This window comes from Pyxicephalus adspersus, chromosome 4 (assembly GCF_032062135.1).
Source record: "Pyxicephalus adspersus chromosome 4, UCB_Pads_2.0, whole genome shotgun sequence".
Lineage (NCBI taxonomy): Eukaryota > Metazoa > Chordata > Amphibia > Anura > Pyxicephalidae > Pyxicephalus > Pyxicephalus adspersus.
In genome coordinates this window covers 63,601,545-63,628,506 of record NC_092861.1, presented here as the reverse complement: position 1 = coordinate 63,628,506, position 26,962 = coordinate 63,601,545, and the positions used below count along the sequence as shown (strand labels likewise).

At 35.9% G+C, this 26,962-nt stretch overlaps 1 protein-coding gene across 1 annotated transcript in view; it reads right to left on the bottom strand.

Moving 5' to 3' along the window:
- Positions 1–3,304: 3,304 nt before the first annotated feature.
- The window catches only part of LRRC1 (leucine rich repeat containing 1), an 85,100-nt gene continuing 61,442 nt past the window's right edge, over positions 3,305–26,962 (bottom strand). The window contains exons 6-14 of the mRNA XM_072408449.1: positions 26,418–26,481; positions 25,071–25,145; positions 21,098–21,242; positions 18,857–18,975; positions 12,100–12,183; positions 9,983–10,098; positions 9,468–9,640; positions 8,290–8,426; positions 3,305–7,666 (exon numbers count right to left, since the gene is read on the bottom strand). Coding sequence (XP_072264550.1) covers positions 7,508–7,666; positions 8,290–8,426; positions 9,468–9,640; positions 9,983–10,098; positions 12,100–12,183; positions 18,857–18,975; positions 21,098–21,242; positions 25,071–25,145; positions 26,418–26,481 — 1,072 coding nt within the window. The 3' untranslated portion in view covers positions 3,305–7,507. The remainder of the gene's footprint in view (positions 7,667–8,289; positions 8,427–9,467; positions 9,641–9,982; positions 10,099–12,099; positions 12,184–18,856; positions 18,976–21,097; positions 21,243–25,070; positions 25,146–26,417; positions 26,482–26,962) is intronic.

Here is a 26,962-nt window from a genome sequence, read left to right as displayed (position 1 = left end):
AACGACAGAAATCTAACATGTATACATAGCCTAAATCTACATAGACAATTTCCGCAGATTTTAAACTGTGTGTTTAAACACTTAAGTTTGAAATTCCCATTCATTCCAAGGACTTTCTGCAATGTTTGGAAGGTATCAAAACGCTTCCCAAAGACTCCAAAACGCTCAAAAAAATCTTAAAATGCATATGCATCCACTGACAAGAATGTGGCAATTTTAGGTATTTTCTCCTATTCCAGCTCTTCTCTGACACATATCTTTAAAAGCTGTATGGGGAATTATAAGCATTTAAAATAATAAAAAAAAAAAAAAGGGTAATCTAAGGAAAGGTCAAATGGCCTTGAGTTGGGCTCTGGTTGTGCTGCGTCTCAACCCTACTAGCCTACTTCTTAAATGGTGGTAGATGCACTTTGGGTAGATAGTGCCAGGCAGGGCATTGCTCCTTAGTTGGAAGGCACGTCCTCTAAGATATTTGCAGAAAGACATTTTATATCACCTCGGGTAATGGAGAATGTGACCAGGCCGCGAGCTTTATGCTAGTCAGGCAGTGCAGATAATCGTTTTAAAGATTTGGGCCCACACACTCAAAACAGAGACACAGCATGCGTTAAAGTATTGCACAATGGCAAATGTAAGAGTAGGTTCTCTCTATGTTTCTGCAGGACAATTTTATCTACCTTAACTTCAAACAGATCACCTAAATAGGCTCTGTTAGCAAAACGGCATGGAAATTGATTTGGGCAACGTACTAAGTACCTATTACATTACAAAGATGACTGTATCCTAAAAATTCAAAAAGGAAAAAGGAGAGGATTATATCATGTATGTATTAAAGCAGATGGAAAAACTAGTTTTTTTTACCATGATACAAATATTGTCAAAATGGTGTGGATATAAAAAAAAAATCTATAGAGGAGGAAAATGGCTTATAAAGGGTTACATAAAGAATCCTCAAACATAAAAAATAGCTTTTTATTTGCAACTATTCATTAACTTTACGTGGAACTGGTCACGTAAAATGCAAGCTTCACTAAACACCAAATTAATTCCGTTGTGACTTATCTCAGGTGCCGCGTTCCACTTGCAGAAGCATTATTGGCTTAGTGATTTCAGAGTGCATTTCCTTGTTCTTTTAAACTCCTACTTATACTTGCAGATGTGGCTCTTTGCTCCTAAGTGTTGGTCCTGCTGTGTAATCATTGCACTCCTAAATTCTTGCATGCAGAAAATTTGGGGGTAGATTTATTTATTGTGTGGGGATAGATATCCTAATATGATTTATTGCACAGCTGAAGTTTATGTCTCCTATTCCAACGTAATATTACAGTATATTATTTACTCATTATTTTCGTTTACAGGTAGTCCAGGTAGTCCTGTATGTTGGTACATACAGAGTACAGACTGTAGGTTTGTTCTCAAGTTGAATTTGTAAGTCAGAACAGGTTCACTGTTTTAATAAATGCAATTAGAACATATGTTTGTCTCAACATATTATTAGGCAGCATGGTGTCAGTTACTGTATAAAATCCTCACTGTGAGTTAATCACAAACAAAGCAAAAAATAAAAAAACAAGAAAAAACTTTGGGGAGCCTAGACATTCATTACCTTCTGGAGCAAGCTGTGCTTTGATATGCAAATAGAAACAGCTGCAGAGTTTGTCTTGGTCATTAAAGAGTTACAAGTTGTTGCAGAGCAGCAAAAGGACTTCTGCAAGTCATGCAAACTACCCCCTCCTCCCTAACAAACCTTGGTGCTGCACACAGCTAGGATTCATCCCTATGTCAAATGTCCTTAACTCAGGGTCTATCTGTATTTTTTTCCAATCATAGGGAAACCTCCCCATGCACTTCTGCAGCAAAAGATCACTTGCAAGCGGGATCCATTGGTTGCTGTTATGTGTGACTCTAGCTTTTTGCAACTATGATTAACCTCACTGAATTTCTAACCCTTCCCCATATTACTAAAAATTTGCTTTGTTGTTGTCCCTACTGCTCATATGAAGATAGATGAAATCTATTGACTGTGCACTCAAATGAAAACCTGACAGAAATTCTAACCCTCCCCTACTCTGTTCAAGACTAAAAAGGTTTGGGTCGGTAGGTAGTGGACCATTTAATAAAAGGTGACAATTATCAGAGTTCTACTTTTTTCCCCCACAAACTCTTTTTTACATGGGCTGCATGAACAGATGTTCAGTTATACAATAGTTTTCATTTTTTTTCCATACCAAGACACAAAGTATTTACAACAAATAGCTACAAGTAAATCCATTCTCTGTGGTTGCTTCCATTCTTGTAAGTTTCTGTCATGCTATTTTTCACCATCACAAAGACATTGTTATGGAAAGATAACAATGCTTTTAATCCAGATTTAACATTTCATTGATTTTAATAATGCCAAAGCCTCACTGCCTTCTATTTTAAAAATGTTGTTGGGATCAATGGAGTATATTGCAGCATTGTATATGATATACAAAGGGAACACAAGCTTTTGTGCTTCTTTCACAGTACAAAATAAGTATCTTGAAAGACAAAAGATCAAGTATATCAGCATGATAATTTTGAAGGATGAAAGGAATGTAAAATGCAAGTTAGTAAAGAAGCTAATTAATGATAGAGTAAAAATAAGAAAAAAATAGGCTTTATGGCAAAATATTTATCACAATACAAAGAATTTAATGACACAAAGATTGGCCGTAGGCTTAACATAGATCAAATATGCTAATGACCTAGGCTATACATTTTACTCCTATATTTTCTTGGTGTAAATTCTACCCATGCTAGAGAAAGCAAATGGGATTGTATGTATACAATGCAATATAAATCTCATATACTAACGCGTTTCACTCAAAAAAGCTTCTTTAGGGGATTTTTTGAGACCGCAAATTGCTGGCTAAGCTTGTATAGAAATGATCATAGGACGCTGAGTAGGGTGCGTAAAGAAAAAACAGTGTGTGTTAAGACAAAGTTGTCCCGTATAGGAAAATTTTATTTTTTGGTTGGCCGTCTCTTACCATCACATTACCATCACTCTTTTTACACCAGGAAAATATAGGAGTAAAAGTGTAAGTGTATATATATATATATTTGTAATTTTTCTATTTATCATTAAAATTAAGGGCTAGGCAAACTACACACACTTATTATCCTAACAAGCAATCCCAGGGGTAAATCAAACAAAACTTATTAAGAAACTAATTACACAAAGTAAAAGATCTAGGCAAAAATGTACTTTATGCTCACAAAGTCTAAGCTCAGGCAAACCAGTTTACTTGGTTAAACAAAAACACTAAATCAATCAATCCGCTAAGCAAATTCAAATTTTTATTGTTTTGAATTTGGGCATAATGGCAATTAAATGATGATAAATGCATTTTTTTGTCAGTTGGTTTTTACAAAACTATGGTAAAGGAAATCACTTTTTGTGCGACAATCAATATTTACATTAGCTATGATGGCGAAAATGATTATAAAAGTGGATAGTAGATCAAACATTTTATGTCTAGTATTTGGCTAAACACCTATTGAACAGGGTATGTAAAACCTTCTGTTTGTGCCAATAAACAATTGATTCACAAAGTATCATGTTGCATTTACAAAATAGAAAGCACAGCAGAGGCAGTTTGCCTTCATGTTGTCTCTCTCTCTCTCTAGAATTTACTCAATTGCAGTGCAGAATGTTACAGGGTTAGGTGCAACGAACTGGTGCCATTGCCAAATTGGGAACACAAAATAGAATGCAAGCCTGTTTTGTTGCCAGGTTGAAAATCTCAAGAGTGCCATAGGCACTACTGAGCTCCACATACACCAAATCAGATAAAACCGGCAGAAAATGTCTAAAAATAAGCCTACATTTTCTGCTTCTTTAAAATAAAAATACACATATGTGCCATAATTCTTGCCAAGCTACCAACATGATTTTGAGCAATTGATCACTTTGAGATACTGCATAGATAGAAGACATAAGTACTTTCCTATTTCACTGTTTACAACCCCCTGCAAAATAGAGAGGGAAAAAACAGTTAAGCTGATAGCAATTTTGACTAACAAAATGATCATAATATGTTGGTAAGACAAGACTATAAAATATGGCTTTATTACAGGTACTTTTTAGTTATATTCCCATATATATATATATATATATATATATATATTTATTTGGAAGGGGTTGGATGATGTGTGTCACGTGCCACATCCCATATAATAGATTCCAACACACCAAATTCTCTACTGACTTTACTGGCACATATAAACTTAAATATAATTCAAAAAATGTTAAAACTTTAAAATAATTTTCAACATTACTTAATTAAAAAAAAAACATTTGTACCAACACATGCAAAATAACCTTCTGATAGAAAGTAGTAATTTACTGTACAAAAACACATTTAAAATACAGAGTTATACAGATTACTACGCAAAGTTTCAAGTTTTTGAATTATTTCCCTCAAATTTCACAGATCTGACTGTGCTTCCTCAGGGATGCTTATTGAAATTGGAATGTTGGAACATTTAACACGCATAACCAATTTTAAAAACAAACTTTCATTTCATCCCCTTTTTTGATTAGCTTAGGATGGGAACAGGTTCTGCAAATGCAATGATCATCCAAATCTCAGTTGGTCTAACAAGTTCGCCTGGGTAGTGAATCAAATGTATTCTCCTAGATAAGGTGTTGAAAGATCGTCCTGCCTATGTTCTCCTTTCACAATGTGAGTCCTCCGCATACAATACCGACTAATCACTTGTTAAAATAGAAAGTAACCATGAAACTATGAAGTAACAACTGTCAGGTCCCATATATGTATCATCTAAGTTCTGCCATAAAGTTCCAGACAAGGCTCAAATCACAAAGCCCTAACACCAGTCAAACACACTCTTTTCAACCATTTACCTGTTATTTCCAAGTCTCATGGGACTCAACTGAAAATAAATGTTGCTTTTATGAAGGCAAGTATACATACCTTGGCGAGTTAGGTGTTTTACTCACATCTGGTTCAAATCACAAAGCTATCTCATCATATGAACAATATAAAATGAGACTATTTTTAAATAGCTAATATACATGCTGCAGTTGATTCTTTTCTAAAAGCCTAACCGAACTTTCAGTTTAAATTAGACAAACAGGTTTCAGGTACATCAAAACAAAAAGGTGTGCAAAGTCTTACGGTTTGTTCTCTTTACCAAAACATCCACAATCAGTGTAGTAAAGCATGTGCAAAGATGCAGTCTTGCAGCAAGTGTGGAAGCAATTTCTTTAGAGATTTCCAAAAATCATCAGGGCCATAATTATCTGATTAAAGGGGGAGCATGAGCTTTGCTAAATGCAGAGCTCTAGGTCTGAACCAGTAGAAGGTGTGTATGACCTCTGCAAATGTAATTTAACATCTCATCAAATGACGAAAAACCTATCTAGTAACTCCACATATTTCCTATTCTACAGAGCTTTCTATTCCATCCCAAGGTTAAAAGTATAAAACAAAATTTCAGAAGCGTATACATTTCAGAAAGTGAGCAGCACAGCACAATTATGGTCATGTTGGGGATAACCAGCCAAGAGAAAGGAGAATACAGTGTGGAAGTCCAAGAAATAGGGCAGACCCATTACTGAAACATAACCTGTAATAGACTTGGCCTTAAGACATTATACACAAATCATCATCAGGCTCTTATAAATACAGCAACATTTTTATAGAAATATGATGCATAACAGGTGCATCTACGAGTAGTCTTCCTATTTTTTTTTTTTTAAACCACTATCACACATTTTATTTAGGTTTTTATTCAGCAATGTACATTTGTTCAAATGTGTATAGGTACAGAATTCTCTATTGATAATTATTGTAGAGAAGTTTTGGAGACCGCCTTGAGGTAGCGTAGTATTTACTGCACTAGGAAACAAGTCTAAAGTCTACAATATAGCCCACTTTGCAAACAATGGGATTACTAAGAAAACTGAACCAATTAAACAAAAACACATGACACTTGTTGGACAAGACTTAAAAGCAAAGGTTGCCTGCACACTTTAGCATTGTGACAACACATTCTACATGGTGTAGTGTGCTGGTAGCCAACTCAAAATATTAAGGGATCTATTCATAACACTTTTAGAGGTATGCTAACTTAGATAAATGTAGAAAGAGTAGTGTTGAACATTCAGCTAAAAATCATTATATATGTTTACAGATAGCAATTACTTTTTCTTTGACAAGATCAATTAATACGTGCACTATATTTCTGTGTTGTACAATGTGTCCCACAGAAGCATTATTGGGATTGAGATTCCTGGGATACATATAGTGGGTCAAACCTCATGAAGATATACTCAACTACATTGCAAGAGCACATTATAAAATTGTACCTAGAGTACTAGAATAGTACCTAATTGTACTAGATTATATAAGTGTGTTGTAATTAAATGAGTAAAAGGTACACAGAACCCAAGTAGAAATTAAATTCATGGTTGTCCACTCAAAAATGTAGAGTGACCTTACCAGCTAGGCATGGATTAAACTGCTGTGCAGAGTCTTTTTGCATGTGAATTAACAATGTACTGGACATTTACAGTGTGCAAACACAACTAATTTAAGTGTACTAAAAATAAAGTAGCATTGAACTATTTAGAAGAAACAAGTTAATGAGAATTGCATTGCTCCTATAAGCATATACTGTTCATTTTAGCGCAGTAAAGAATAAAGTCAATACTTTGCTTAGCTTCCACATAAATTAAACTATACAGTGGGAAGTGAATGGGACTGCTACAAGAATGTGTGCTAAACACCATATTTTGGCACTTGTGTATACACATCTTTAATTTGTTAAGGTCAAGTTGATTTCAAAAGGCTGATGCCCATCACTGTGCTGTGCACTAATTATTAAATAAAGCCCTCAGTGTCATCAGTATCAAAAGAGGAAAAGTAGAAAAAGTGAAAAACATTTGGTCTACAAAACCCACCACCACTCCAAGGCACAACTTAGTGGCACAATATAATCATACATATGGATTAAAAAAAAAATGATATATTACAATGAATAATTTGTACCGCTTTTGATTTTAACAATCAAAATATTTTTCCAAACTAATATACAATTTAATTGTTTAAAAAATGTACATCTGTTAAGCTGCCACAAAAGTAAAATAGAAACATCCAAATAAAACTATCCCACTAGGTCCAAAAAAAGTCCTTAAACATAAGAGTTATAAAAATGAAATTATATTTGCACATGGAAAAGTGAAAATTAAAAACAACTGATATGGTAGTGTTGGTTGCCATTAAAAATGAAATTGGCAAAATATAAAATTACAGATTTAATTTAAGAGGTCGTAGATGCGAGCATCTAGTGGAAATAAGGCACTTCCTGTGCAGGCTGCAGCATCTCAACATACGTATTAAAAAGGGATTATGAATAATGTTCTGGTAAAAACAAGAGGCTAGAAATGGTCCTGGAAGTAAGGAGACATTTCAACAGTCAGGGAAGACACAGGAGGTAAGATGAAGGTGGAGCTCTACACAGACGTGGTCAATCTGTCAATGGAGTTATTGACCTCATTTTTGTTAGAGTCCAGTCCTTTAGCAGCATTCATAGTGGTACGTAAGTTCTCCACAGTCTTTTTCATTGACTTCAATTCCCCAGGGTGTGGCGTAGCACGTCGAAGAAGTGTTGCCTGGAAGTTAAAAAAAAAGAAGTCATGTAATTGTATGATACCCAATAAAAAATAAAAATATATAATAAATAAAAAGAAAAAAAAACATTACAAATTCCTTAACAAGAAATGCAACATATATCACAAACTCTTGAGCATTCTACATGTTTTAGTGTTGTGGAAGCATTAGGAAACAAGCCCAGACCTCTTAAAGTGTATGCAAAGGAAAACTTTTTTATTTTTTTTATTTTGGGGATTAGGCTTTTTCAAGTTTTAAATGCTTTCTGCAGCCTCTTTTTTTGCTCTAATGACCATTGTCATGAAAACAGAAAGTGAGGGAAAATCCAAAATGTATCATCATCAGGTTAGGGAGGAAATCCTCCAATGGCGGCATTTGAATGCAGACTGCAAAAAATAAATAAATGAAAAATAAAAATCATAATAATAATAACCTGATGAAGGTTAAAATTAGAAGATGGAGGACAAATCTATATTTGGCACAATCTCTCTGAATAAAATGTAAAAACAAAAAAAAAAATTAAAAAGTATATGGTATATATAGTGTATATATATATATATATATATATATATATATATATATATATATATATATATATATATATATAAAATAAAAAAATAGTCACCGTTTCATCTTCTTCATCTTCCTTCTCATCATCTAAAAATCTAATGGCACTTATTCTGTTCATTGCTCGTTCATTCCAGGTTTCATCAGACATATCATTTACCAAACTTTCAATTGCTCCGCACCGGGGTAAATGGTCTAGAGAAGAAAAAAAAAATCAGATTCAGGTTTATGAATGCCACGCTAAAACATATAAAGGACTCCACTTACATTGAAAACAATATTAGATTTACAGTTTTGACAGGTAGGATTTTAAAGAAATAGATACAAAAAAAGTAGATGGAAACATTGCACAACATATTAAATAATAAAACACTACCACAGTGCAAAACATTTTACAGCGAAAGCTGTATACCAACATCATTACATTTCCAGGATACCTACTTTGAAACTGCAAGGTATTTTAAAGGATAGCTGAGCCTAAACCATCTGAGCTTATAAACAGTTTCAATGAATATTAAAGTATAGAGGAGTCAGAAGTAAAAGTACGGCATGTCCTTTCTTGCTCCATGGCAAATTCCCAGCAATACTTGCCGGCATACCCTGGAAGTGAGATACTAAGACATGAGCTCTTCTGTTATCTATATAGAATATGTCTATGGACACCCTAATACTCCTAACGCAGAGACTAGTAGGTATTATTCTGCAATAAAGCTACTGGAAACATAGATAAACATTTCCAGTCTTCAGATTTAATGGAACACTTTCACCTTATTCTATTCTAATAGATTATTCTGTTTCCTGGTTTGCCTGTTATTAGCAGGTAAATAAAATAAACATAGAAACTTTAAGACTGCTAATTTTCTGCTAGTTGCTGCTAGTCTTAGTTATCCTGCAGATTGAAATCTTAATGAATGTTGCCTCTTTCAAAGATTGGAGGATGATATATACCTGATCCAGATAGATAACACTAACTTTTAGTACACACAAGTAGAACATGGTGGTGAGAAGACACCGCTTGTCTGGGATCCACTCTAGAGCCTAAAATCAATAGTGGCAGGAGGAGGGCATGTAATCACTAACTATGGGGAAGCAAGCATTTCAAAGCAACTAAAATTCCTTGCATTTTGTTTTCCTTATTCTTTATATTTATGCAGAGCAAAATTGACTCTAGCCCTCCCCTAGTAAAGAGATGGGAGCCATATAGCCTGTAGATATTGCAACAGTAGAAATACTAACCTTGGCCACCAGTTTCAGAAGGCATCTGTGGTAAAAGAACACATGTCAAGACCTTTTCACCAGTCTCAGGATCAACATCTGTCTGGAAAGTCAGCAGAGGCTGGGACTGGTTATCTGATAACCATAATGCCTTTAGTTTCAGTGAGGTCAATGACATAGGTAAATGGGATAACCTATAAAACATGGATAAAACATTTTATATATCAAATCTCTTCTGGGAATCATCAGTTTATTTATTGTTTAACAGCTTCTTGACTCTTGCTAAATAAATAGTTTGCGTGAGTTAAAAGTAAAGCTAAAATAATGTTTACATGAAAACAAATAAGCTTATAAATTCTTATTTTGAACACTTGACAACATGGAGGTCAATGAGTCTTATAGAAGCCATAAAAATAAAAGATGCTGAAAAAATGCAATAGGCAAAGTCTGTGACTGACGTCAATGATTCACTGTTGATTATCTGGGATTTAAAGAATTACCCATAAAAGTACACTAATTAGGAAGCATACTGTTACCTGTTTCCAGCAACATCTAAGACATGGAGTTCAGTAGCTTGTGCAAGTTCTGGAGGAATACGTGTCAATCGGTTTTCACGCATACAGAATACATTAAGACTGCAACAACCGCCGATCTGTAACAATTACAACAAAACGTCAGAGGGAGTATAAATCATAGGCCCACAAACTAATTTTTGAATGCACCAATTAGGCAAAAAAGAGTTCATCCTAACTGCAAGTAAATAATTTTTCACTCACTTAATCAAAAATTGATTCACTTGAATAGATCAATGCACCTGCAGTATGAGAGTGTAAGGAAGTGTATAGGTAGTCTGGCACCTGATTTTTACCAGCTAGACTACAGGCAGTGTGAGAAGTAACAGAGGTCAGAGGAGGTAAGTTTGGACCCGTGAGTAGGGCACATGATACAGCTGATGTAATAAGGAGACTTGGGAGGGGGTTGATTTGGACTTTGTTTAAAGTGATTATAGAATATTAGTCCACCTGCAGAAACAACAACACAGATACCGTCCTGCCCTTGTTTAATTTTCAGGACCTGTCTACACTGAGTGCAGAAATAACGTCCAACTGCATCACTTCTCGGCCTTTTGGCTAAAATCAAGTGTAGTTCCTAATTCTTCCAGTGTGAAGGAGAGGAACGGTGCTGTATTCCTGGCAAGAATACAGTGGACTAGTACACCTGCTAGGACAACTAGATGATGATGCTCTGTAAGGGGCCGCCCTATTCTATATCCTCTGGTTAGCGTCCGCTAGGGAGAGGCATGGGGCCTGCCCTGATAAGGAGCTCCCAGATAGTGGTTTGACCCGCTGGTCGGCGCGGGGAACCCTTGGTCTGGCCCTCAGGTCTTGAGAGCAGGCCGAATCTCCCTTAGTGTCGTCCCCCTGGAGCGGTGAACCAGGGGTACCCTAAAATCACCTGGGAGTGGTAAACCCACGGATGATATTTGGTACATAGGCACGTCACATGCTGATTTAGCACATCGCTTTCATTCTGTATTAGCTGCGGCTAGTGCAGATGGGCAATTTTTTATCCTTGCCCGGTGTTATGCACGGAGCACATATTTTTTTATGTATTTTTCTGTTTGTCACAGTTACTGGTGTGGTTATTTGTGTGCCACATTGATGGAGGGTGCTATTCCCTTTTGGGCTAGCCCTGAAGTCTTGGGGAGTTCTTTGGCCTTATGGTCAGGTACTCTCCCTTACTGGGAGTCTCTCTTAGGGAGAGCTCCCAGCGTAGTATCAATTGGGACTGCTTATGCCCTCCCATAGAGAAAGGACCCTGTCTGCCTTCGGACAGACGGGCTAAGAAGGCACTGTTTTTGCACCTATACTTTAATTCCGAGCACAGGGTTTTTGTTTAGTGGATCACGTTTCGCGAGATTCGATAAAATTAAAAAAAAAAAAAAATAACGTCCAACTGCATGGGACATTTTGGTGAGGACAGCACCTTCACATTCTTTCCTTGTAATGGGATTTTTTTTTTTTTTTAAATCCCAGAATTCGATAGAAAAATTAATTCAGCTGTGACATTAAAGCAAAGGCACTGTGACACACAGGAACATATTTATACTACTTTTTATGGGTCTCTAAATTAATACACATAAAGACACAAAAACATCACAAATTGTCTTCTTGTTTTTCAAATGTTTTTTGTTTTTCAAATATATAAATCAAGTTGCAACTTGTTTAAGCACTAACAAAGCTTGGGGCAGTTTTAGTTCTACTGTGGGTAGCTTATACCTTTTTTCCCTTTCCTGTTAATAATTATAGTTCATTATACATGGCAATTTAGCAGTCCAAGACTGGTATTGTATCTGGGATCCTTACATTATTATATATATTGCATATATTTGTCAAAAATATCATCTAAGTTTTTTTTTCTGCTACTAATTGACTGATTGTACGAAAATTTGTTCTTGCTGTATTCAATGTATATGAAAAAGTTACATAGTCGGTATTTGGGCTCTAATCATTTTTTTACCACTTTAACCTGGTACTTCTGTTGTTTTGGTATTTTTGAATAATATTCTGTTAATATTTACCTACCTGATTTCTATAAAAAAAAAATTTTTGGAAAAAAAAAAAAAAAAATGCTGTCTAATCCATTTACATACCTCTTTTGGCAAAGACATTAATTTATTCCTATCAACATTCAAATTGTTCAGCTTCTTCAGTTTTCCAATGCTTCTTGGCAGAACCTGAGGTGTAAAAACAGAACGGTTTGCATAAATCATGTGTTCTGACCTGAAGAATATGCTAACTTGCACAAGACAGATCAGAAAAAAAATCACTGTTTGCTGCATTCTTTTTTTATATCATAATACATGAGATAAAACAAACAGGAACAAATGAAGAATGAAGAGTCCATAGCAATGTTGAACCTCAGCAATTATTCCAAAAATGCTCAAAATCTTATATATATATTATAAAGACCAGATTAAAGAAAACTATAAAAAATGAAATCTGAATGAAATGATTTACAAAAACAAACAAAAAGTAACAGAGAATACTATGCATTTGAAGACAACTATTTATATTGTATGTAAATTGTTTGTGCATGATAAATGAGGTTTTCATTTGGCAGCAAATTGAAATGTCTGTTTTACAAAAGGGAGAAGGAAAAACAATGCATTTTGTTGTATTGCTTCCAAGTTTAAAGCAATAGCCTAATATGGTGAATTTCTTTGGATGTGGCACTTTTTGATATAAGCAAATGTCTTTGAAAACCACAGTGCTGAAGATATGTATAAATGCTAAATAAAACAAAAGGCAGAAATGTTTTTTTTTTTTAATAAACTGTATATTGTTAAAAAGTGTCATTTTATTCTATAGATTTTTATTTGATTTATTTAATGTTTGAGTGTCCTGATACAAACATGCAATATATTATAGAGTGTGGGGAACACAAAAAATTAATTCCCAATAAAAAATCTTTTTAAATGTAGAACAAATTACGCAAGCATGATCATAAAAGGAGAAAATAAACAAATGTTCAAAAACAATACTACTGAACACACTCCAAATCACATATTTAATGTACAGCGCTGTATAATAAGTCGGCGCTTTATAAATACTGTTTTTTATTATTATTATTATGATTAATAATAATATTTCTGTCCATGTAGGATTTTTAGAAAAATATTGCAATAGAAACTAACCAAACAATAAAAAGTAACAGATATCCCATTATCATTTTCTTGCACGGTAAGGCAAAAAGTAAGCTGAAATCTGGAACAGGGATACATACAGATTTCTCATCTTTCTCATTCTACTATTAAAGAATAACAAAATGTTTTTGTCTGGGTTGCCTTTTGAGATTTACCCTCACTTCCAGTCCTAAGAAAACAAATACACAATACTCTATATTCATAATTGTATTCACATTCCTTACACACACTGGGCCAAAGCAGCTCTGAGTCATTGAGGTGCCCTGTGGTATCTGTTACTAGGTGCTACTGAGATGTTGGCAGCAGGATGCACTAAGGAGGCAGAGGGTTTTCTTAAAGGATTTGCTGCAATCTCTTTCCCAGGTACACACACTTGCCTACCTTTTCACGTGAACTAAATCAAATTGCATTGTATCAGATCAGTGCTCCACATTCCAGCTCGGACTTGTCTGAGGCAATGGAGTGGAAATGTTTTTTGTGTTCTGAAACCTCTCTCTCCTGGACAACATTAAATTATTCAGCAATTTGTGGAATTGGAATAACCCCATACCTCTAACAATGCACATCAAAGATTGTGGGTCACCCATAACCCTATGGCTGGTTACCCTGAGCACTTAAGGTAAGTACTAACGAGTGCATACTGGGAACACCCCACAAGACCTGCCGGTCTATCCCCACAAGAACTGTTACGGTTAATTTGAATATATTTATCTTGAGAGGTACTGTTAAAACAAGATTTTCAATGTTATTCGCCTCATATTTGTGATGTGAGATATATAACAGATATTTACTTTCAAATAGGCAGGTGACCAACTGGTCACCAACTGTAACTTTAAATTGACAGCAATGATCAAAAACAAAATTCAATGAAAAAAAACAATCGACTACCTGTTGGAACCTATATTTGTATGAATCCAGGAGAGATATTTGCAGTTTCAAAGGGCTGCTTGCCCAGCTTTTGTTCAGTTCCCCACTGCAAGTCCTGTGGTGTCTGTGCCTGATCAGTACAGCCCCAATTACTTCTATGGAGCATGCTGACATCTAATTTGTTAGACCAATAGAAGTCAATGAGGCAGAGGTGTGCAGCTGTAGGCAGCGGAGCAGTGGTGGGTGAATATATACAAATACTGGTCCATGGCCCTACAGATAGAAGTAGAGGGGGGCCAGGGTATAGGTGCATTGTAGAAAAAGTAGCTTCTAAGTTTCACCATCAGACAAAATATTTTAAAATAAAAGCTGGTGAAAGATAAAAAAACAGTTATTTTAATTGGGTAACATTTTATAATTATTTTTTAAATATGACCTTTAATAAACCAGGGACAATCAAAAATTATTGAAGAATAAAACCTAGTAGCAATGAAATGTCCTGTCACCTGACATTATATTGTAACAGGGCACATAGGTGTTTCACCCACAAGTGATTTACTGTACTACCTCCAGGTAAAGGGCAGAAGAAACATTTGCATTACAAAATCCTTAAAAATGAATACAGAAAGATGAAATGTACAGCTTGAAGCCACATCAATAATCCTATTTATATCCATGGTACAAACATTTTCAATCATGCTCTTTTAGAAACTAGTTAAAAAAAAAACAAAAAAAAAAAAAACACTTTTCTATTGTTTCTCATGGCAGAACTGTCTAAATGTGCTAAAGTGCAGTACAGCAAGGACATGAATATGTATTCAGATCATAAATAGCAGATAACCTTTTTGTGCAAAATCAAAATCTATACTCTTTCCCTCCTAAACCTTGTATAGATATTAGATGGAAAAGCAAACACGCAAATGTACAAAGATAGAACTGCTAGACTACCCCCGATTCCATGCATACAATGCTCCTGTTCACAGAGCTTGGCAGACCACTGTACAAATTTACCATGTGATTGTTCAGAAAGTGTAGATACGGAAGAGGTAGAGGTAAGGCTACATACACATGTGCAATCGGCTTAGGGCCGATATCGGACTAGAATCTCGTGTGCGTACAGTGGTCATCGTCTGAACAACTGACCTGGCAGATCCACGGACTACAGACAATCAAAATGAAAGTGAAGGGGAGAGCGCAGTCAGGTGCCACTCTGTTGTTCTCCCCCCTCAGTAAAGAAGAATGGCGCAGTCATTTATCATTGTGAAGGATTGTGAAACTGAACTATTGCAGGTGTGTACGTAGCCTAATATGCGAAGCATGCATTATTCTATGCAATTCTACAAACACATCAATCATGTTGAATTGTTCGTCCCACCTCACTTGCTGTCCTCTATGTGTGATTATCTGAAGAATTAATTGTTTTGAATGACAGTTGTCTAGTGTGTGCGTGCGTGCGTGCGTCTTTACTCAGACAGCATACACACAGTAGATAATGGTTATGATCATCAGGCAAAAATATAGCAAGTGTTCAGTAGTAACCCTGCTACAATTTGCTATAGAGAAGAACACAGCAGGGTGCCTTCTGCTCGTTCTCCCCTCCCCTTAGAACTGAACAGCTACCGTGTTTCCCCGATGATAAGGCAGGGCCATCAAATAAGACAGCCCCCCCTTTTTAGGTAAAAATGAAAAAAAAATAAGACAGTGTCTTATCATCGGGGAAACAGGGTATGTGTGTACAGAAATTGTTCATTATAGTGTTGCTGGAAACATCTCAACAGATACTTTCTATCAACAAAACAATTGAGGCTTTACTCACAGAAGCCTCTCATTCACATTTACGATTTTATCTGGGACCTCTTACTAATGATACTAAAGACAGGCAGCATTTGGATTTCCAGGATATTTTTTGTATTTTTAACTCACTATTCTGTGCCATTGTTTTACAGAGAGAGAAAAAAAAGGCTGAAATTGAATGTACCCTTTCTTGATTGCCCCTTCCCCCTTCATCATCACTCATGTGATCATAAGTGGTGGCAGAAAAGGGTACAAGTGTGTGCTGTATAACCTACCTCTCTACCTTTTAATGCAAGCACTGTGCTAGCCCCTTAAATTTGTTAGGTTGCATACACACTAACAATTTTCATTGCTGGAAACAATCTTTCCAGTGATGGAGTGTGACAGATGAAAGAGGAAGTACTGTATAAACAGTGCCCCTTCTGTTTTATGGGGAGCGGAGGAGGGAGGACATGCCGCTGTACTCTCCTCCCTTGACTTGTGTAGTGGTCATTTCCAATCAGTCGTTCATGGATTTGTCCTAGCAGATAAATGAACAGCATTGCACAACCACTGTACACATGTCAGATTCTTACCTGTGACTAGCATGGCCATTTGTCTCAACTGATAATCATCTGATGTGTGTACATAGTCTGTTACATATATTGATGGATCAGTCTAGAGTAGTGGACATTCTTAGGCAAATAATACCTACATATGATCAGACTCTTTATTAATAAAAGAAAAAGAATGTAGTAAAAATAAAAAAAAAGGTTCAGCTTATTGATTATAAAGCCAGGGTCTGATTTTCTGCAACTGTAATTAACTCAAAAAGCTAAAGAGAGGTAAGAAAGATAATGCCAATCTTGTGTAATGGGTGCAGCCTCTATTACAAGTCTACCGTATAAAATAAATGTTCTTACAAAGCAAAAGATCTAAAACAGTTAAAGAAACAGACATTAGGGAAAAAAACACATTCTCTTAACTTCAATGACATAAATAAAATGTATCTAGATCAGTAATGAGATTAGCTCCAAATTTCAACAACTAAAGTGAAGATTCACCATTTCTCAGTGACCTTGGAAAAACTATTGCCAGCCTGAACACTGTTGATAAAACAGATTTCCGTCACTGCAAATTATTCTCTCATTTCAAGCAAAAGTGCAGCAAGGGCAGCTGTAACAGTTTTACAAATTTAAGCAGTGCTGTGGAACTAATGTATTTGACAGTGTACATTTTATCTGCATGCTAAAAGTAATATGTGATGCCATGCAAAGTCAGATAGCAAGTATCAAAACAGCAGCTCTTTGCCAAGCAGACAAGGTAACCAGTCAGGTTATAGTAAAATAGCGAATATGATAGCACAGCAGCATATATAGAAGTGAAAAATGTTAAATTTAAGGAATACCTGGTCATAGGGGGGGGTCTGTCTCCTCAAAGTAATGACTTAGGTACTAAGTAATATAAATATATATATACACACACACACACACACACACACACACACACACACGTATATACATACATACATTTATTATCTTGAATCTCTCTAACCAGCTAATTGTCTTGTGTGTGTTTTCATGTTTCTACGAGTAAGTATGGGTTGCATTATTAGATAATTAAGTTGTACTTCACACGGTCCTAGGCACAGTAGTAGACATTTTCCTACATAGGTGAAGCATTCTGCATATGGTCTTCCAAGGTCCTTGTATTATGCTTACCTGCACTACTGATTACAGCCATATAATGTAGCAACATTCCGAGAAGATGAAGGCGGTGTTCCTATGTAGAACATATGGCTCCAGAGGACTAACTTCAGAGTGATGAATAAAGAGGTATTCTTCAATGTTTATAAATATAAGATACATGTTTGCTGCAACTAAAGTGTCACTATGCAAACCAAAGATAAAACTAATCATATATATAAATGAATCCATAGAAAAAGGTATCTCAGCTACAAATCCTCACTTTTAATTAAAAAACCCCTTCTCAGCTGAAATAAGAGCCTGACCTGACAACTTGGAGGTGACACATTTTTGCTTTGTAACAATGTGCCAGTTTGACCTATACATCTTGTGTTATTGCCAGTATTCATTACATCTCAAATTACTTCTATAGATCATACATATATCTTCTCTCACAGTCAGAAATTATTCGTGGCCAGCAAACACTGAGTCAATAAAGGTGAAAACAGGGATAATAATAATGCCAACCATCCTTCTTGCTATAATAATATCTTGCTTTCACATTAGAACAAATCTGAAGTCATGGCTCTTCAAGGTACTAAAACAATAATACTGCAACTGGTGTAACGAAGAAAAGGAAGTGGTGGGAGACAGGCCATTCTCCCTTTATGTGACATGTACCAAAAAAAAAAAAAATCAGGGCCATGTTCACAGCCCACACATTCACATAGATTAAAAATAGCAAAGGCTTTGGTGAAAACAAAAGTTGCACTACAAATATCGGTGTGTCATAATACATAGGAGCACTTTAGCTAACATTCTATAGGTATGTAGTTTTATTGGTTTAAATGATTGCAGTATCTCTTGACATATCAGTGTGTATACAAACATCAAACTGCCATTCCAACAGCATGTTCTTAAGTGACCAATACTACTGAATAGCTGACTGCAATATAACTAGAAAATCTAAAACCTAAAATAAGTAACTGCTAGAGCCAAGGACACAACATTGTACCACACAAAGGTTCCATTGATTGTGGTTTAATGTGTTTAATAGCAGCATATGACTATTCACAGAATTACCAGGGTGTTCTCTGATTTTTTTGCCCTTCTTTCTTTATCTAAGTACAAAATGAATCCCATGAGAATTTTGCATTAACAACCTAACCGGTTTCTGTGGCTGCATATAAATGTGAAGTCTCTTGAATTGTTCAGCACTTCTGTGGAAAAGATGCATAAACATTACCAAAATGAGTGCATGCACAGCAAATGCACTGCAATCTTTTCCATATTAAATGACAATAATTCCCTGGTTATTTTCCATGTAGGAATGTGTAAAGTTGTGTTCTCATACACCAGGAGTGACGCAGACTACTCACCAAGAGCTGATTCTCTGTCAGCACTAGTTCAGTAAGGCTTTCACATTCTCCAATGCATTCCGTCAGCTGCATGAGGCGATTCTGGTCCACTTTAAGTATTGACAACCTTTTAAGTTTCCCTATTAATTGAAAACACAAATACATCAAGCGCTTAGAGTGCATATAAAAGTTATTTCATATTAGAAATTACATTAGTATTAACTAATCTGTGCATACATTTAAAGCTGACCCACAACATGGAAATATGAGCAACCATACAACAAACTTTATTATACACAGAGCAGCAGGTAATAGCATAAAATTGGCCATGGATTGTTTATAGGTAAAATCTCAAACTCCTTTTTAAAACTTTAATATTGCATTAACTATCTTTAAACTGGCAACTATTAAAAATAACTAATGCTAGGTTAGAAAAGCCCAAGCATACAGCTACAGAAAACATTATATTTATTAATCTGTCCCCTTGTAAGAGGTGGCAAATCACATAACTAAATCCCATGTAAAAACAGAAAAAAGGGACCAATGGGAGGTAGTAAGCTTAATATGGAAAACAGGAACCGCTGGAAGGCTTTTTAAATGGGATTGACTCCCTCCTAAACCCCACACCTGCTCCCCCCACAACATCCTTCTCTGCCCAAGACATTGCCACCTACTTTAGAGATAAAATAGACAAAATCAGACATGATGTCTCTTTTAGTGAATGCCAAAACGTACGCAGCCTCTGCAAATGTTTGGGCCATGTGATAACCACAACTTTGTAGCAGCTAGAAATCTGTTTATTTTCCTTTGGCACTTTGCGGCTAGCTACAGGGTAATGGTTATAGCTGGCTACAATGTCTGTGTTTTGTACAAGTTGTTGGAATTGTTTGGACACACATTTCACTGACTGCAGTTCATTTATTGTAGTAATAAAAAAGCAAAGGAAAGAGTTTGTAGCCACTATAAAATGCTGCTGCAAAATCGCCTGTCTGACAGCCAAAGTAATCTGTATATAAACAAATACAAAGAGCCTTGTTGTAGAAACTGTTTGGGGAAAAAAAGATTTGCCCAGAGCTATCAGAGATAAGTCATCTAAAAAGCAGAAAAGGAAATGCATGAAACATCTTAAACATAAATTCAATGGTAATATTTTTCTAATAATAACTAGTATTTATATAGTGCTGACATATTATACAGTGCTACAAAGCCACTAGTGATTTAACTAACTGTCCCTCAAAGGAGCTTACTATCAAATGTCTCTACCATAGACATTTGTCATTAATAATAATTAATCATTAATAATAAGGTCAATTTTGGAGGAAGCCAATAAACCTAACTGCATGTTTTTTTGGAATGTGGGCGGAAACCGGAGTACCCGGAGAAACCCACTCAAACATGGGCAGAACATGCAAACTCCATGCAGATCTGAGTGCATCTGAGTGAGATTCGAAAATGGAACCCATCGCTGCAAAGGCCAGAGTGCTAAACTCAGCCACCATGCTGCTCAATATTATAAAAACTACACCAACACACAGCAATAAAAAAAAAAGTACATAGGAATGTTCCAACCGTAAGAATTTAGGTTGTTCAACTAGCAAAGTGAATTTTCTTTTTCCAGTGGATAACTCACTTAGCTTGGTGAATTGGCTAAAATCTCAGGTCTAATCATGTGCAAGGAAAAAATAAACAGATTTTTGTTTGCGCTTGATTGCATGGTTGAAGTTAGCAGAGCTTCACCTTAATCACTAAATCTCTTACAAAGAGAAAATTGCATTACCTAAACAGCCTATATCATTTTCTGTATTTCTTAATAAACCAGCCCCAATGTTTCCCATTGTTTGTGACTAACATAGGGAGTACTAACTGGGCTGGTAGATGGCAGGGACCAATGTCTAAAAGTAAATCTAGATATAGCACTTGTGAATGGACACTTCTCATCCATAGATTTTACATATGTGCCCTCTATAGTAAGCAAGCAAGCAGACACTAGAGTTAGATTATTCTGTATGCAAACATTTTTGCTCTGTAGAGTGCTACCAGGTACTAGCAAGACTGGCATAAGGGCTTATTTTGTGCATTTTTAGATTTGTGTTCCAGGTTTTGAATGCAGGTAAAAATATTTTTTTTATTATTTAAACTACACAAACAAACTAGACTTTAGCAGGTGTTTTTTTTATAATGTACACCCTGCCTGTCCTTTATTAGTCATAGTTTTGTATGAACTGATAACCATCACCGTAATTGCGTCAACATATGTCTTACCAATGCCATCAGGTAAAACCTCAATAAAGTTCTGCGACACAAGCAGATCTGTTAATGAAGTCACACCACTGATCTCCTCTGGAAGTCTTTCCAGCTTGTTTTCTGACACATCCAAACAAAGCAAGTTCTTCAGGTTTCCTATTTCCTGCAAAACAATGAACAAGACAAAACAAGTCTAAATAAGATTCTCATATTTCCACACATCTTAGTGTCCTGACCTTGGCTAATGAAACTGTAGAAAAAAATATTTACAGCAAAGCAAATAATCTGCTTACATGCAATTACATTTTTTCTATTTATTATAATAGACAAATATAGCACTGCCCTGTAACAGCTTATCTTTCAAAGTATCAGGGATTATTTCAGTCAATCTAATAGATTTATGAATAGAGTGTGTACTTGACAAAAGTAACAAAGATTTAACAAACTTTTTTTTTTTTCAGCACCCAAAACTTAGGCATATATATGGGAAAAGTAATATCGGCCATTTGGTTTGGTGTTAAAAGAACTGAATTAAGTCCATACATATTTGTTGCAGTATGATGCAAAGGTAAAAACTTGTAGCTTTGCTGAAGCTAAACAAGAGTATCAATATTCTAATGAAAACTAATAAATTGAGGAGTATATCAAGCATAAAGTGTATGTTAGTTTTGCATAGCTTGAGAAAGACTGGAACACCTGTTGGACTTTACAGCTATCGGAGTCTCAGAGAGATTTCCCGTGTATGTGGTGTCAGCAGGACAGGAAATAGGAGAAATCTCTTCAACAAATGACTCAGATACGGGTTTTAAGGTCTTGGTATAGATTAGCATATCCATTGCCAGTCTTGCACCAACATGTCCCTTCTCTTCAGATTTACTTCAGGTCCGATCAATTTATTGAACTAGGAATGTAATCGGAAGAAAAAATGTCCCCATATTTTCTAGCCCTATCCACGGCCTTCTTTAGCCAAAACTGGGCATAGGTATCATCAAACTTTATTAGTGCCATTGCTCATCTCAAAAGGTCACAGTGAAACAGGTCTTATCTTTTTTTTTTCCCCCCACTTTCACCATACAGCTAGAGAGAATCTGAGTACATTTAACGCACGTTCAAAAAAGCATGTTAGCATAATCTTTTGTTTAAAAACACGTGTATATGAATTTTCTAGCAAAGATTTGACTATCTCTATGGTTTTTCCCTTAATATACTTTAAACATCATGTCTGCGTAAAAGGCACAGTTGATTAATATGTTCTAAGCAGTATAACAAAGCTTAGGGAAGCAGCAGTCCTCATGGTGTGGAAAAAGGGGGTCACACAGAGCTACACATCATTTTCAGCTATAAAGCCCTTTCCTCCCTAGACTCTCACTGATGTTGTTCAGGTATTCATTTCTTCTGTTTAAGAAGTGCAAAAGTACATCTTAATCCCACCAATCTTCAAAAATCAGTACACAGCTGTGTTAAGAGTCATCTCTTCGGGAACCAGCCAACATGTATAGCTAAAAATACTGCATCTCAGAAATGCAACTAAAATATGTTATAACAATTTAGGGAAGTGGAGCTGAGGAATGTCACTTGCCCAGTTGGTGAAGGTTTGCTAAATGCTGATACAAATGCAGTGTTTTTAAACAAAAATTCAAGGAGACTAAATTCCATTCTCACGTGCATTAATACAAGCATGCACACATTGTAAGGAAAAATATAATTAGGCAACAATAAATATTATTATTAATATTACCAGTATTTATATAGCACTGATTTACTATGCAGCGCTTTACAAATGTCATAGTTATTTCAATAACCGTCCTTCAAAGCGGCTCACAATCTAATGTCATTGGCTTTGGACCACGTTAATGACATGACTATTTTTTTTTTTTTTTTGAGGGAAAAAGGGTTTTTTGGGATGTTAAAAGGAAACCAGCATACCTGGAGGAATACCACCAAGACACAGGGAGAACATACAAACTCCTGGGACCTAGTGCTGCAAAGACCTAACCACTGAGCCAACTATACAGAATATCTTAATTTCCTAGTGCTGTCAAGATCAGACAAAAAGTGAGGACAGTTCCTAAGACTTAACTGTGAAAGCTGTACCCGCTAAAGCAGTGGTCACCAAGCTTTTCAGACCGGCGGACCACTAAATTTACCAGCACTGGACCGCGTATGCACAGGCGCCAGGTGTCACTCAAAGGGGAAGAAACTTCCCACATAGTGACATCATGATGCCAGAACCCACCCACTCTCCCATCGCAGGTCTGAGCCTGCAATGGGAGAGTGGGTGGTTTGTGTCAAGAGACAACCCACCCACATGCCTGAGCTTGCGTTCCGTACGGGGACATGGTCTGCAGCTCTGGCTGGTACACCCCCCACACCCTCACCCCAAGCGGGGTCCTTCTCCTGACCCCGATCTGGGACACACCGGCCAGGGCCACGGACCACCAGTTCGCGCGACAGCTGGACTAAAGGCAAGCAGAGGGCAAATAACTAGTCATCAGTGGTAAACAGACAAAATGCCACCACTCAATGTTAAAATCATTGCGCAATGGCCCTGTACAAACCAGATGTCTGCATTCACACTCACTGTACACTTGTTATGGACAAAGTGCACAAGCCAGCCCCTCAATAGATGTCTACTCTCACACATTTTGGCCATTAGTGGGCTAAATCACAGAGTCCAGTATTGCCTGTAGGCATCTTGCAAATATTTTTCCTATTAAGAACCTAAAAAGCCTTCTTCCAGATTGTGTGGAGATGGCCATCTTTGTAGAAGAACAGGCCTACACTTTCTGGTATCAAAGCTGCCCCTCTGATGACTGTGGAAAAATATTCAAAATGTAGCAGGAGGGGGAGAGAAAACTCCGGAAATAACAAAAAAAATGGCCAACAAAGAAAGTCTGGTGTGACCTGAAAGATAAAACATGCTACCAAAGAGACATATGTATTTTTATTTCTTTGTGTATCGAAGAAAGGGTCTAAAATTCATGATCCAGGAGAGTAATAAATTACTTTCTTTACTTACTTTCTATACTTGTGGAAAAAAAAAAAAAAACATAGCCCATTTCACAAAAATAAACCAGTCTTAGACAACCAATACTTATACTTGTTTTATCTCTCGCACGATTTATAGTCATTATGAAACCAATGCATGTTCATTCATAACAAAACAAAAATAGAGATGTGAACAAAGCTCCATAAATCTTGTAAAATAGAATAATAGAAGTCCTTAGAAAGTCTTTAGAAATAGAAGCAGACTCGTCAATATGCTGGAGCATAATACAATTTTTCTGTTAGGAAAAGACTTTACATTGTTACACAATAATACATGAGCAGATTTCAATGAACAAAAGCTTTAATTTGGCTACAAACAAACTCTAAACATGTCTCTAAAAATGCTACAGTTTAAATAATTCAAGGCTCAATCTACCCAAACAAGGCTCAAACTATCGAAAACAAAAGTTTTCTTTTATAGTAGCTCTTAGGGAGTTTAATCAACCACTATCAGAATATTTAATCTTTTAGGTTCTTTAGTGGTGAGGTTTTTCCTCACTGCCATTGCTATGTGGTTTTGCTTTTACTCCTACCGCATTACCTAATATATAAGAAAAATTAATAACACAAAATGGAACACCCTCCACACAGCAGGTATGAAGATAAAAAGACACTTTGTATGTTTAATTGGAGGTTGTAAGCATCAAATGCTGCTTTTTCTGTCAAAAAAATAATTTTTTAACAAAACTTGCAGGTACATTCAAGTGCATATGCTTTTTATAATTTTGGTCACAATTTATACATTACATTGCTGATTGTGAAGCATTTTAGATTCATTTATTTTCCTAGATTTACAGGACAAAGAATGGAATGTTACATTGGTTATCAACACGGTTGACTACAGAATTACACAAAACACCAGTGTTCTAAACAAGGGTGGAATTTCCATTACTACAATACAACACTGTTTAACTGAAAGTTTCTTTTAGAAGTGAATGCATACCGGAGGTAATTCTGCTATTTGATTCCCATCCAGCCAGAGGTCGTTAAGTTTATGTAGAGATCCAATGGATTCTGGCTGAAATCCAAAAAAGTATATATGATCACATTTCAAACAAAAATAAAAAAAGTGCAAGTAACATTAAAGAACAGCAATAACTGCAAAATTAAATATATATAGTATCTGTGAATCTAAATAGCCATATCTCTGATATTTGCATATTAGTTTTTACTTTTCTTTGCAGAGGTTTTTTTTTTTTTTCTCTTTTTTGATACCAAACGTGGCAGAGTTCAGTTAGGTTTTGTTATATTATTAGTGTGTCTGTTGAGGTACTTATTCGTCCAAGTCATGGTACATCTATAAATGAGTTAGTCATATTCAACTGAACTTGTTTTTGTAAATGCAGAAGACCTTTCATTGCATTGCATTCCAAGACAATTCTTCAGGTCTAATGAGTGCCAGCAAAATGCGCCAGTATTAATTTACAGGATAGGTAAGTAGGATACTTTATTCCAATCAACATGGAATGTGACAAGGCAGATGATGGTTGCCCAAGAATATAAATAATGGGATATTAAGTTGCTTGGACAAGTTGTGAAGCATCTTCAAAATGACTAACTACTACTAGTTCAAGTACATTGGTACAAATATTTTCTGCAACCAAATCACTCAAAAGGTGTGTGCGCCTAACCTTTGTTAAAATTAGCTTTTATATAAAGATAGCACCAGAAGGAGAAGTAATGACATACTATTCTCCAAAGATTACATTAAGAGATTAAGGGACATTAGTGCCTCCTAGGCTACGTACACATGTGCAATAATTATCGCTGGAAACGAACGACTAACGACCGATCATCCGATAATTGTTAACAAAAAAAGTGCACAACAACTGGCCAACGACGCAGATGAATGAGGAATGTTGCTGGAATCGAACGAACGTCTCCGGTGGATCTGATTGGGTGACGATCGTTCTCTATCTATTGTGTGTACGGTCGTTCATCGACCGTGGATTGTTGTGTGATATACTTTTTCCAGTACACGTCACTTCCTGCATCGTTTAAACGATCTAGTGTGTGTACATTATTGGTGGATTATATTTGAACGATCATATCGTTACAGCATGTACAGAATTGTGCATAATACGATCATTCAAAATATTAGTAAATAATTGTTGATCAGTCGTTAATCATTCGTTTTCAAATGACAAATATTGCACATGTGTACGTAGCTTTACATGAGATGAAGGTTGTCACTATGTAAATGCTCTAATCATTTTAAAGTGGTTAATGTTTACTTTCAGCATTAATCAAATACAATTGTAGTATATACAAACACAAGAACAACTCTTACCAAGTTATATATTTCATTGCTTCCTAAATCAAGTTCTTCAAGTCTATGAAGCTGGGAAACAGACCTGCCAAGAAAGTGGGAACAGTAGGTCAGTACGAATAAGAACAAAGAACCATTTTCTAGCTGGCAAAATAACATAATTGGTGTTTATTCAAGAATAGAATGTTGCTTGTGTGAAACTTCCATGGAGTGCTTATTACATCAAATACTATGCAGAAGAAGTAATACCGCAACCTAGGATCTAAAGGGTGGATAACTTGTCTGATGTATGTAGACTACATCACTGACACCTGGGTGTGACTGCTTTGAAAATACTTAAAGTCACACTGAAGTTATTATGCTATTTGTTTTAATAAATGCAATAATCTATTAGTATATACAGACAAGCCCAGTAAAATTATGTGATGGGTGTTAACTAATACATAAAATCAAAAGCCCTTATAAAATATATTTTAGCTAGCCAAAACATATAAAGCATACCTGTGAAGAAAGACAAGGGGGTGCTGCCATTGTTAAAACCTTTCTAGCCTTTCTTTTCTAAATAC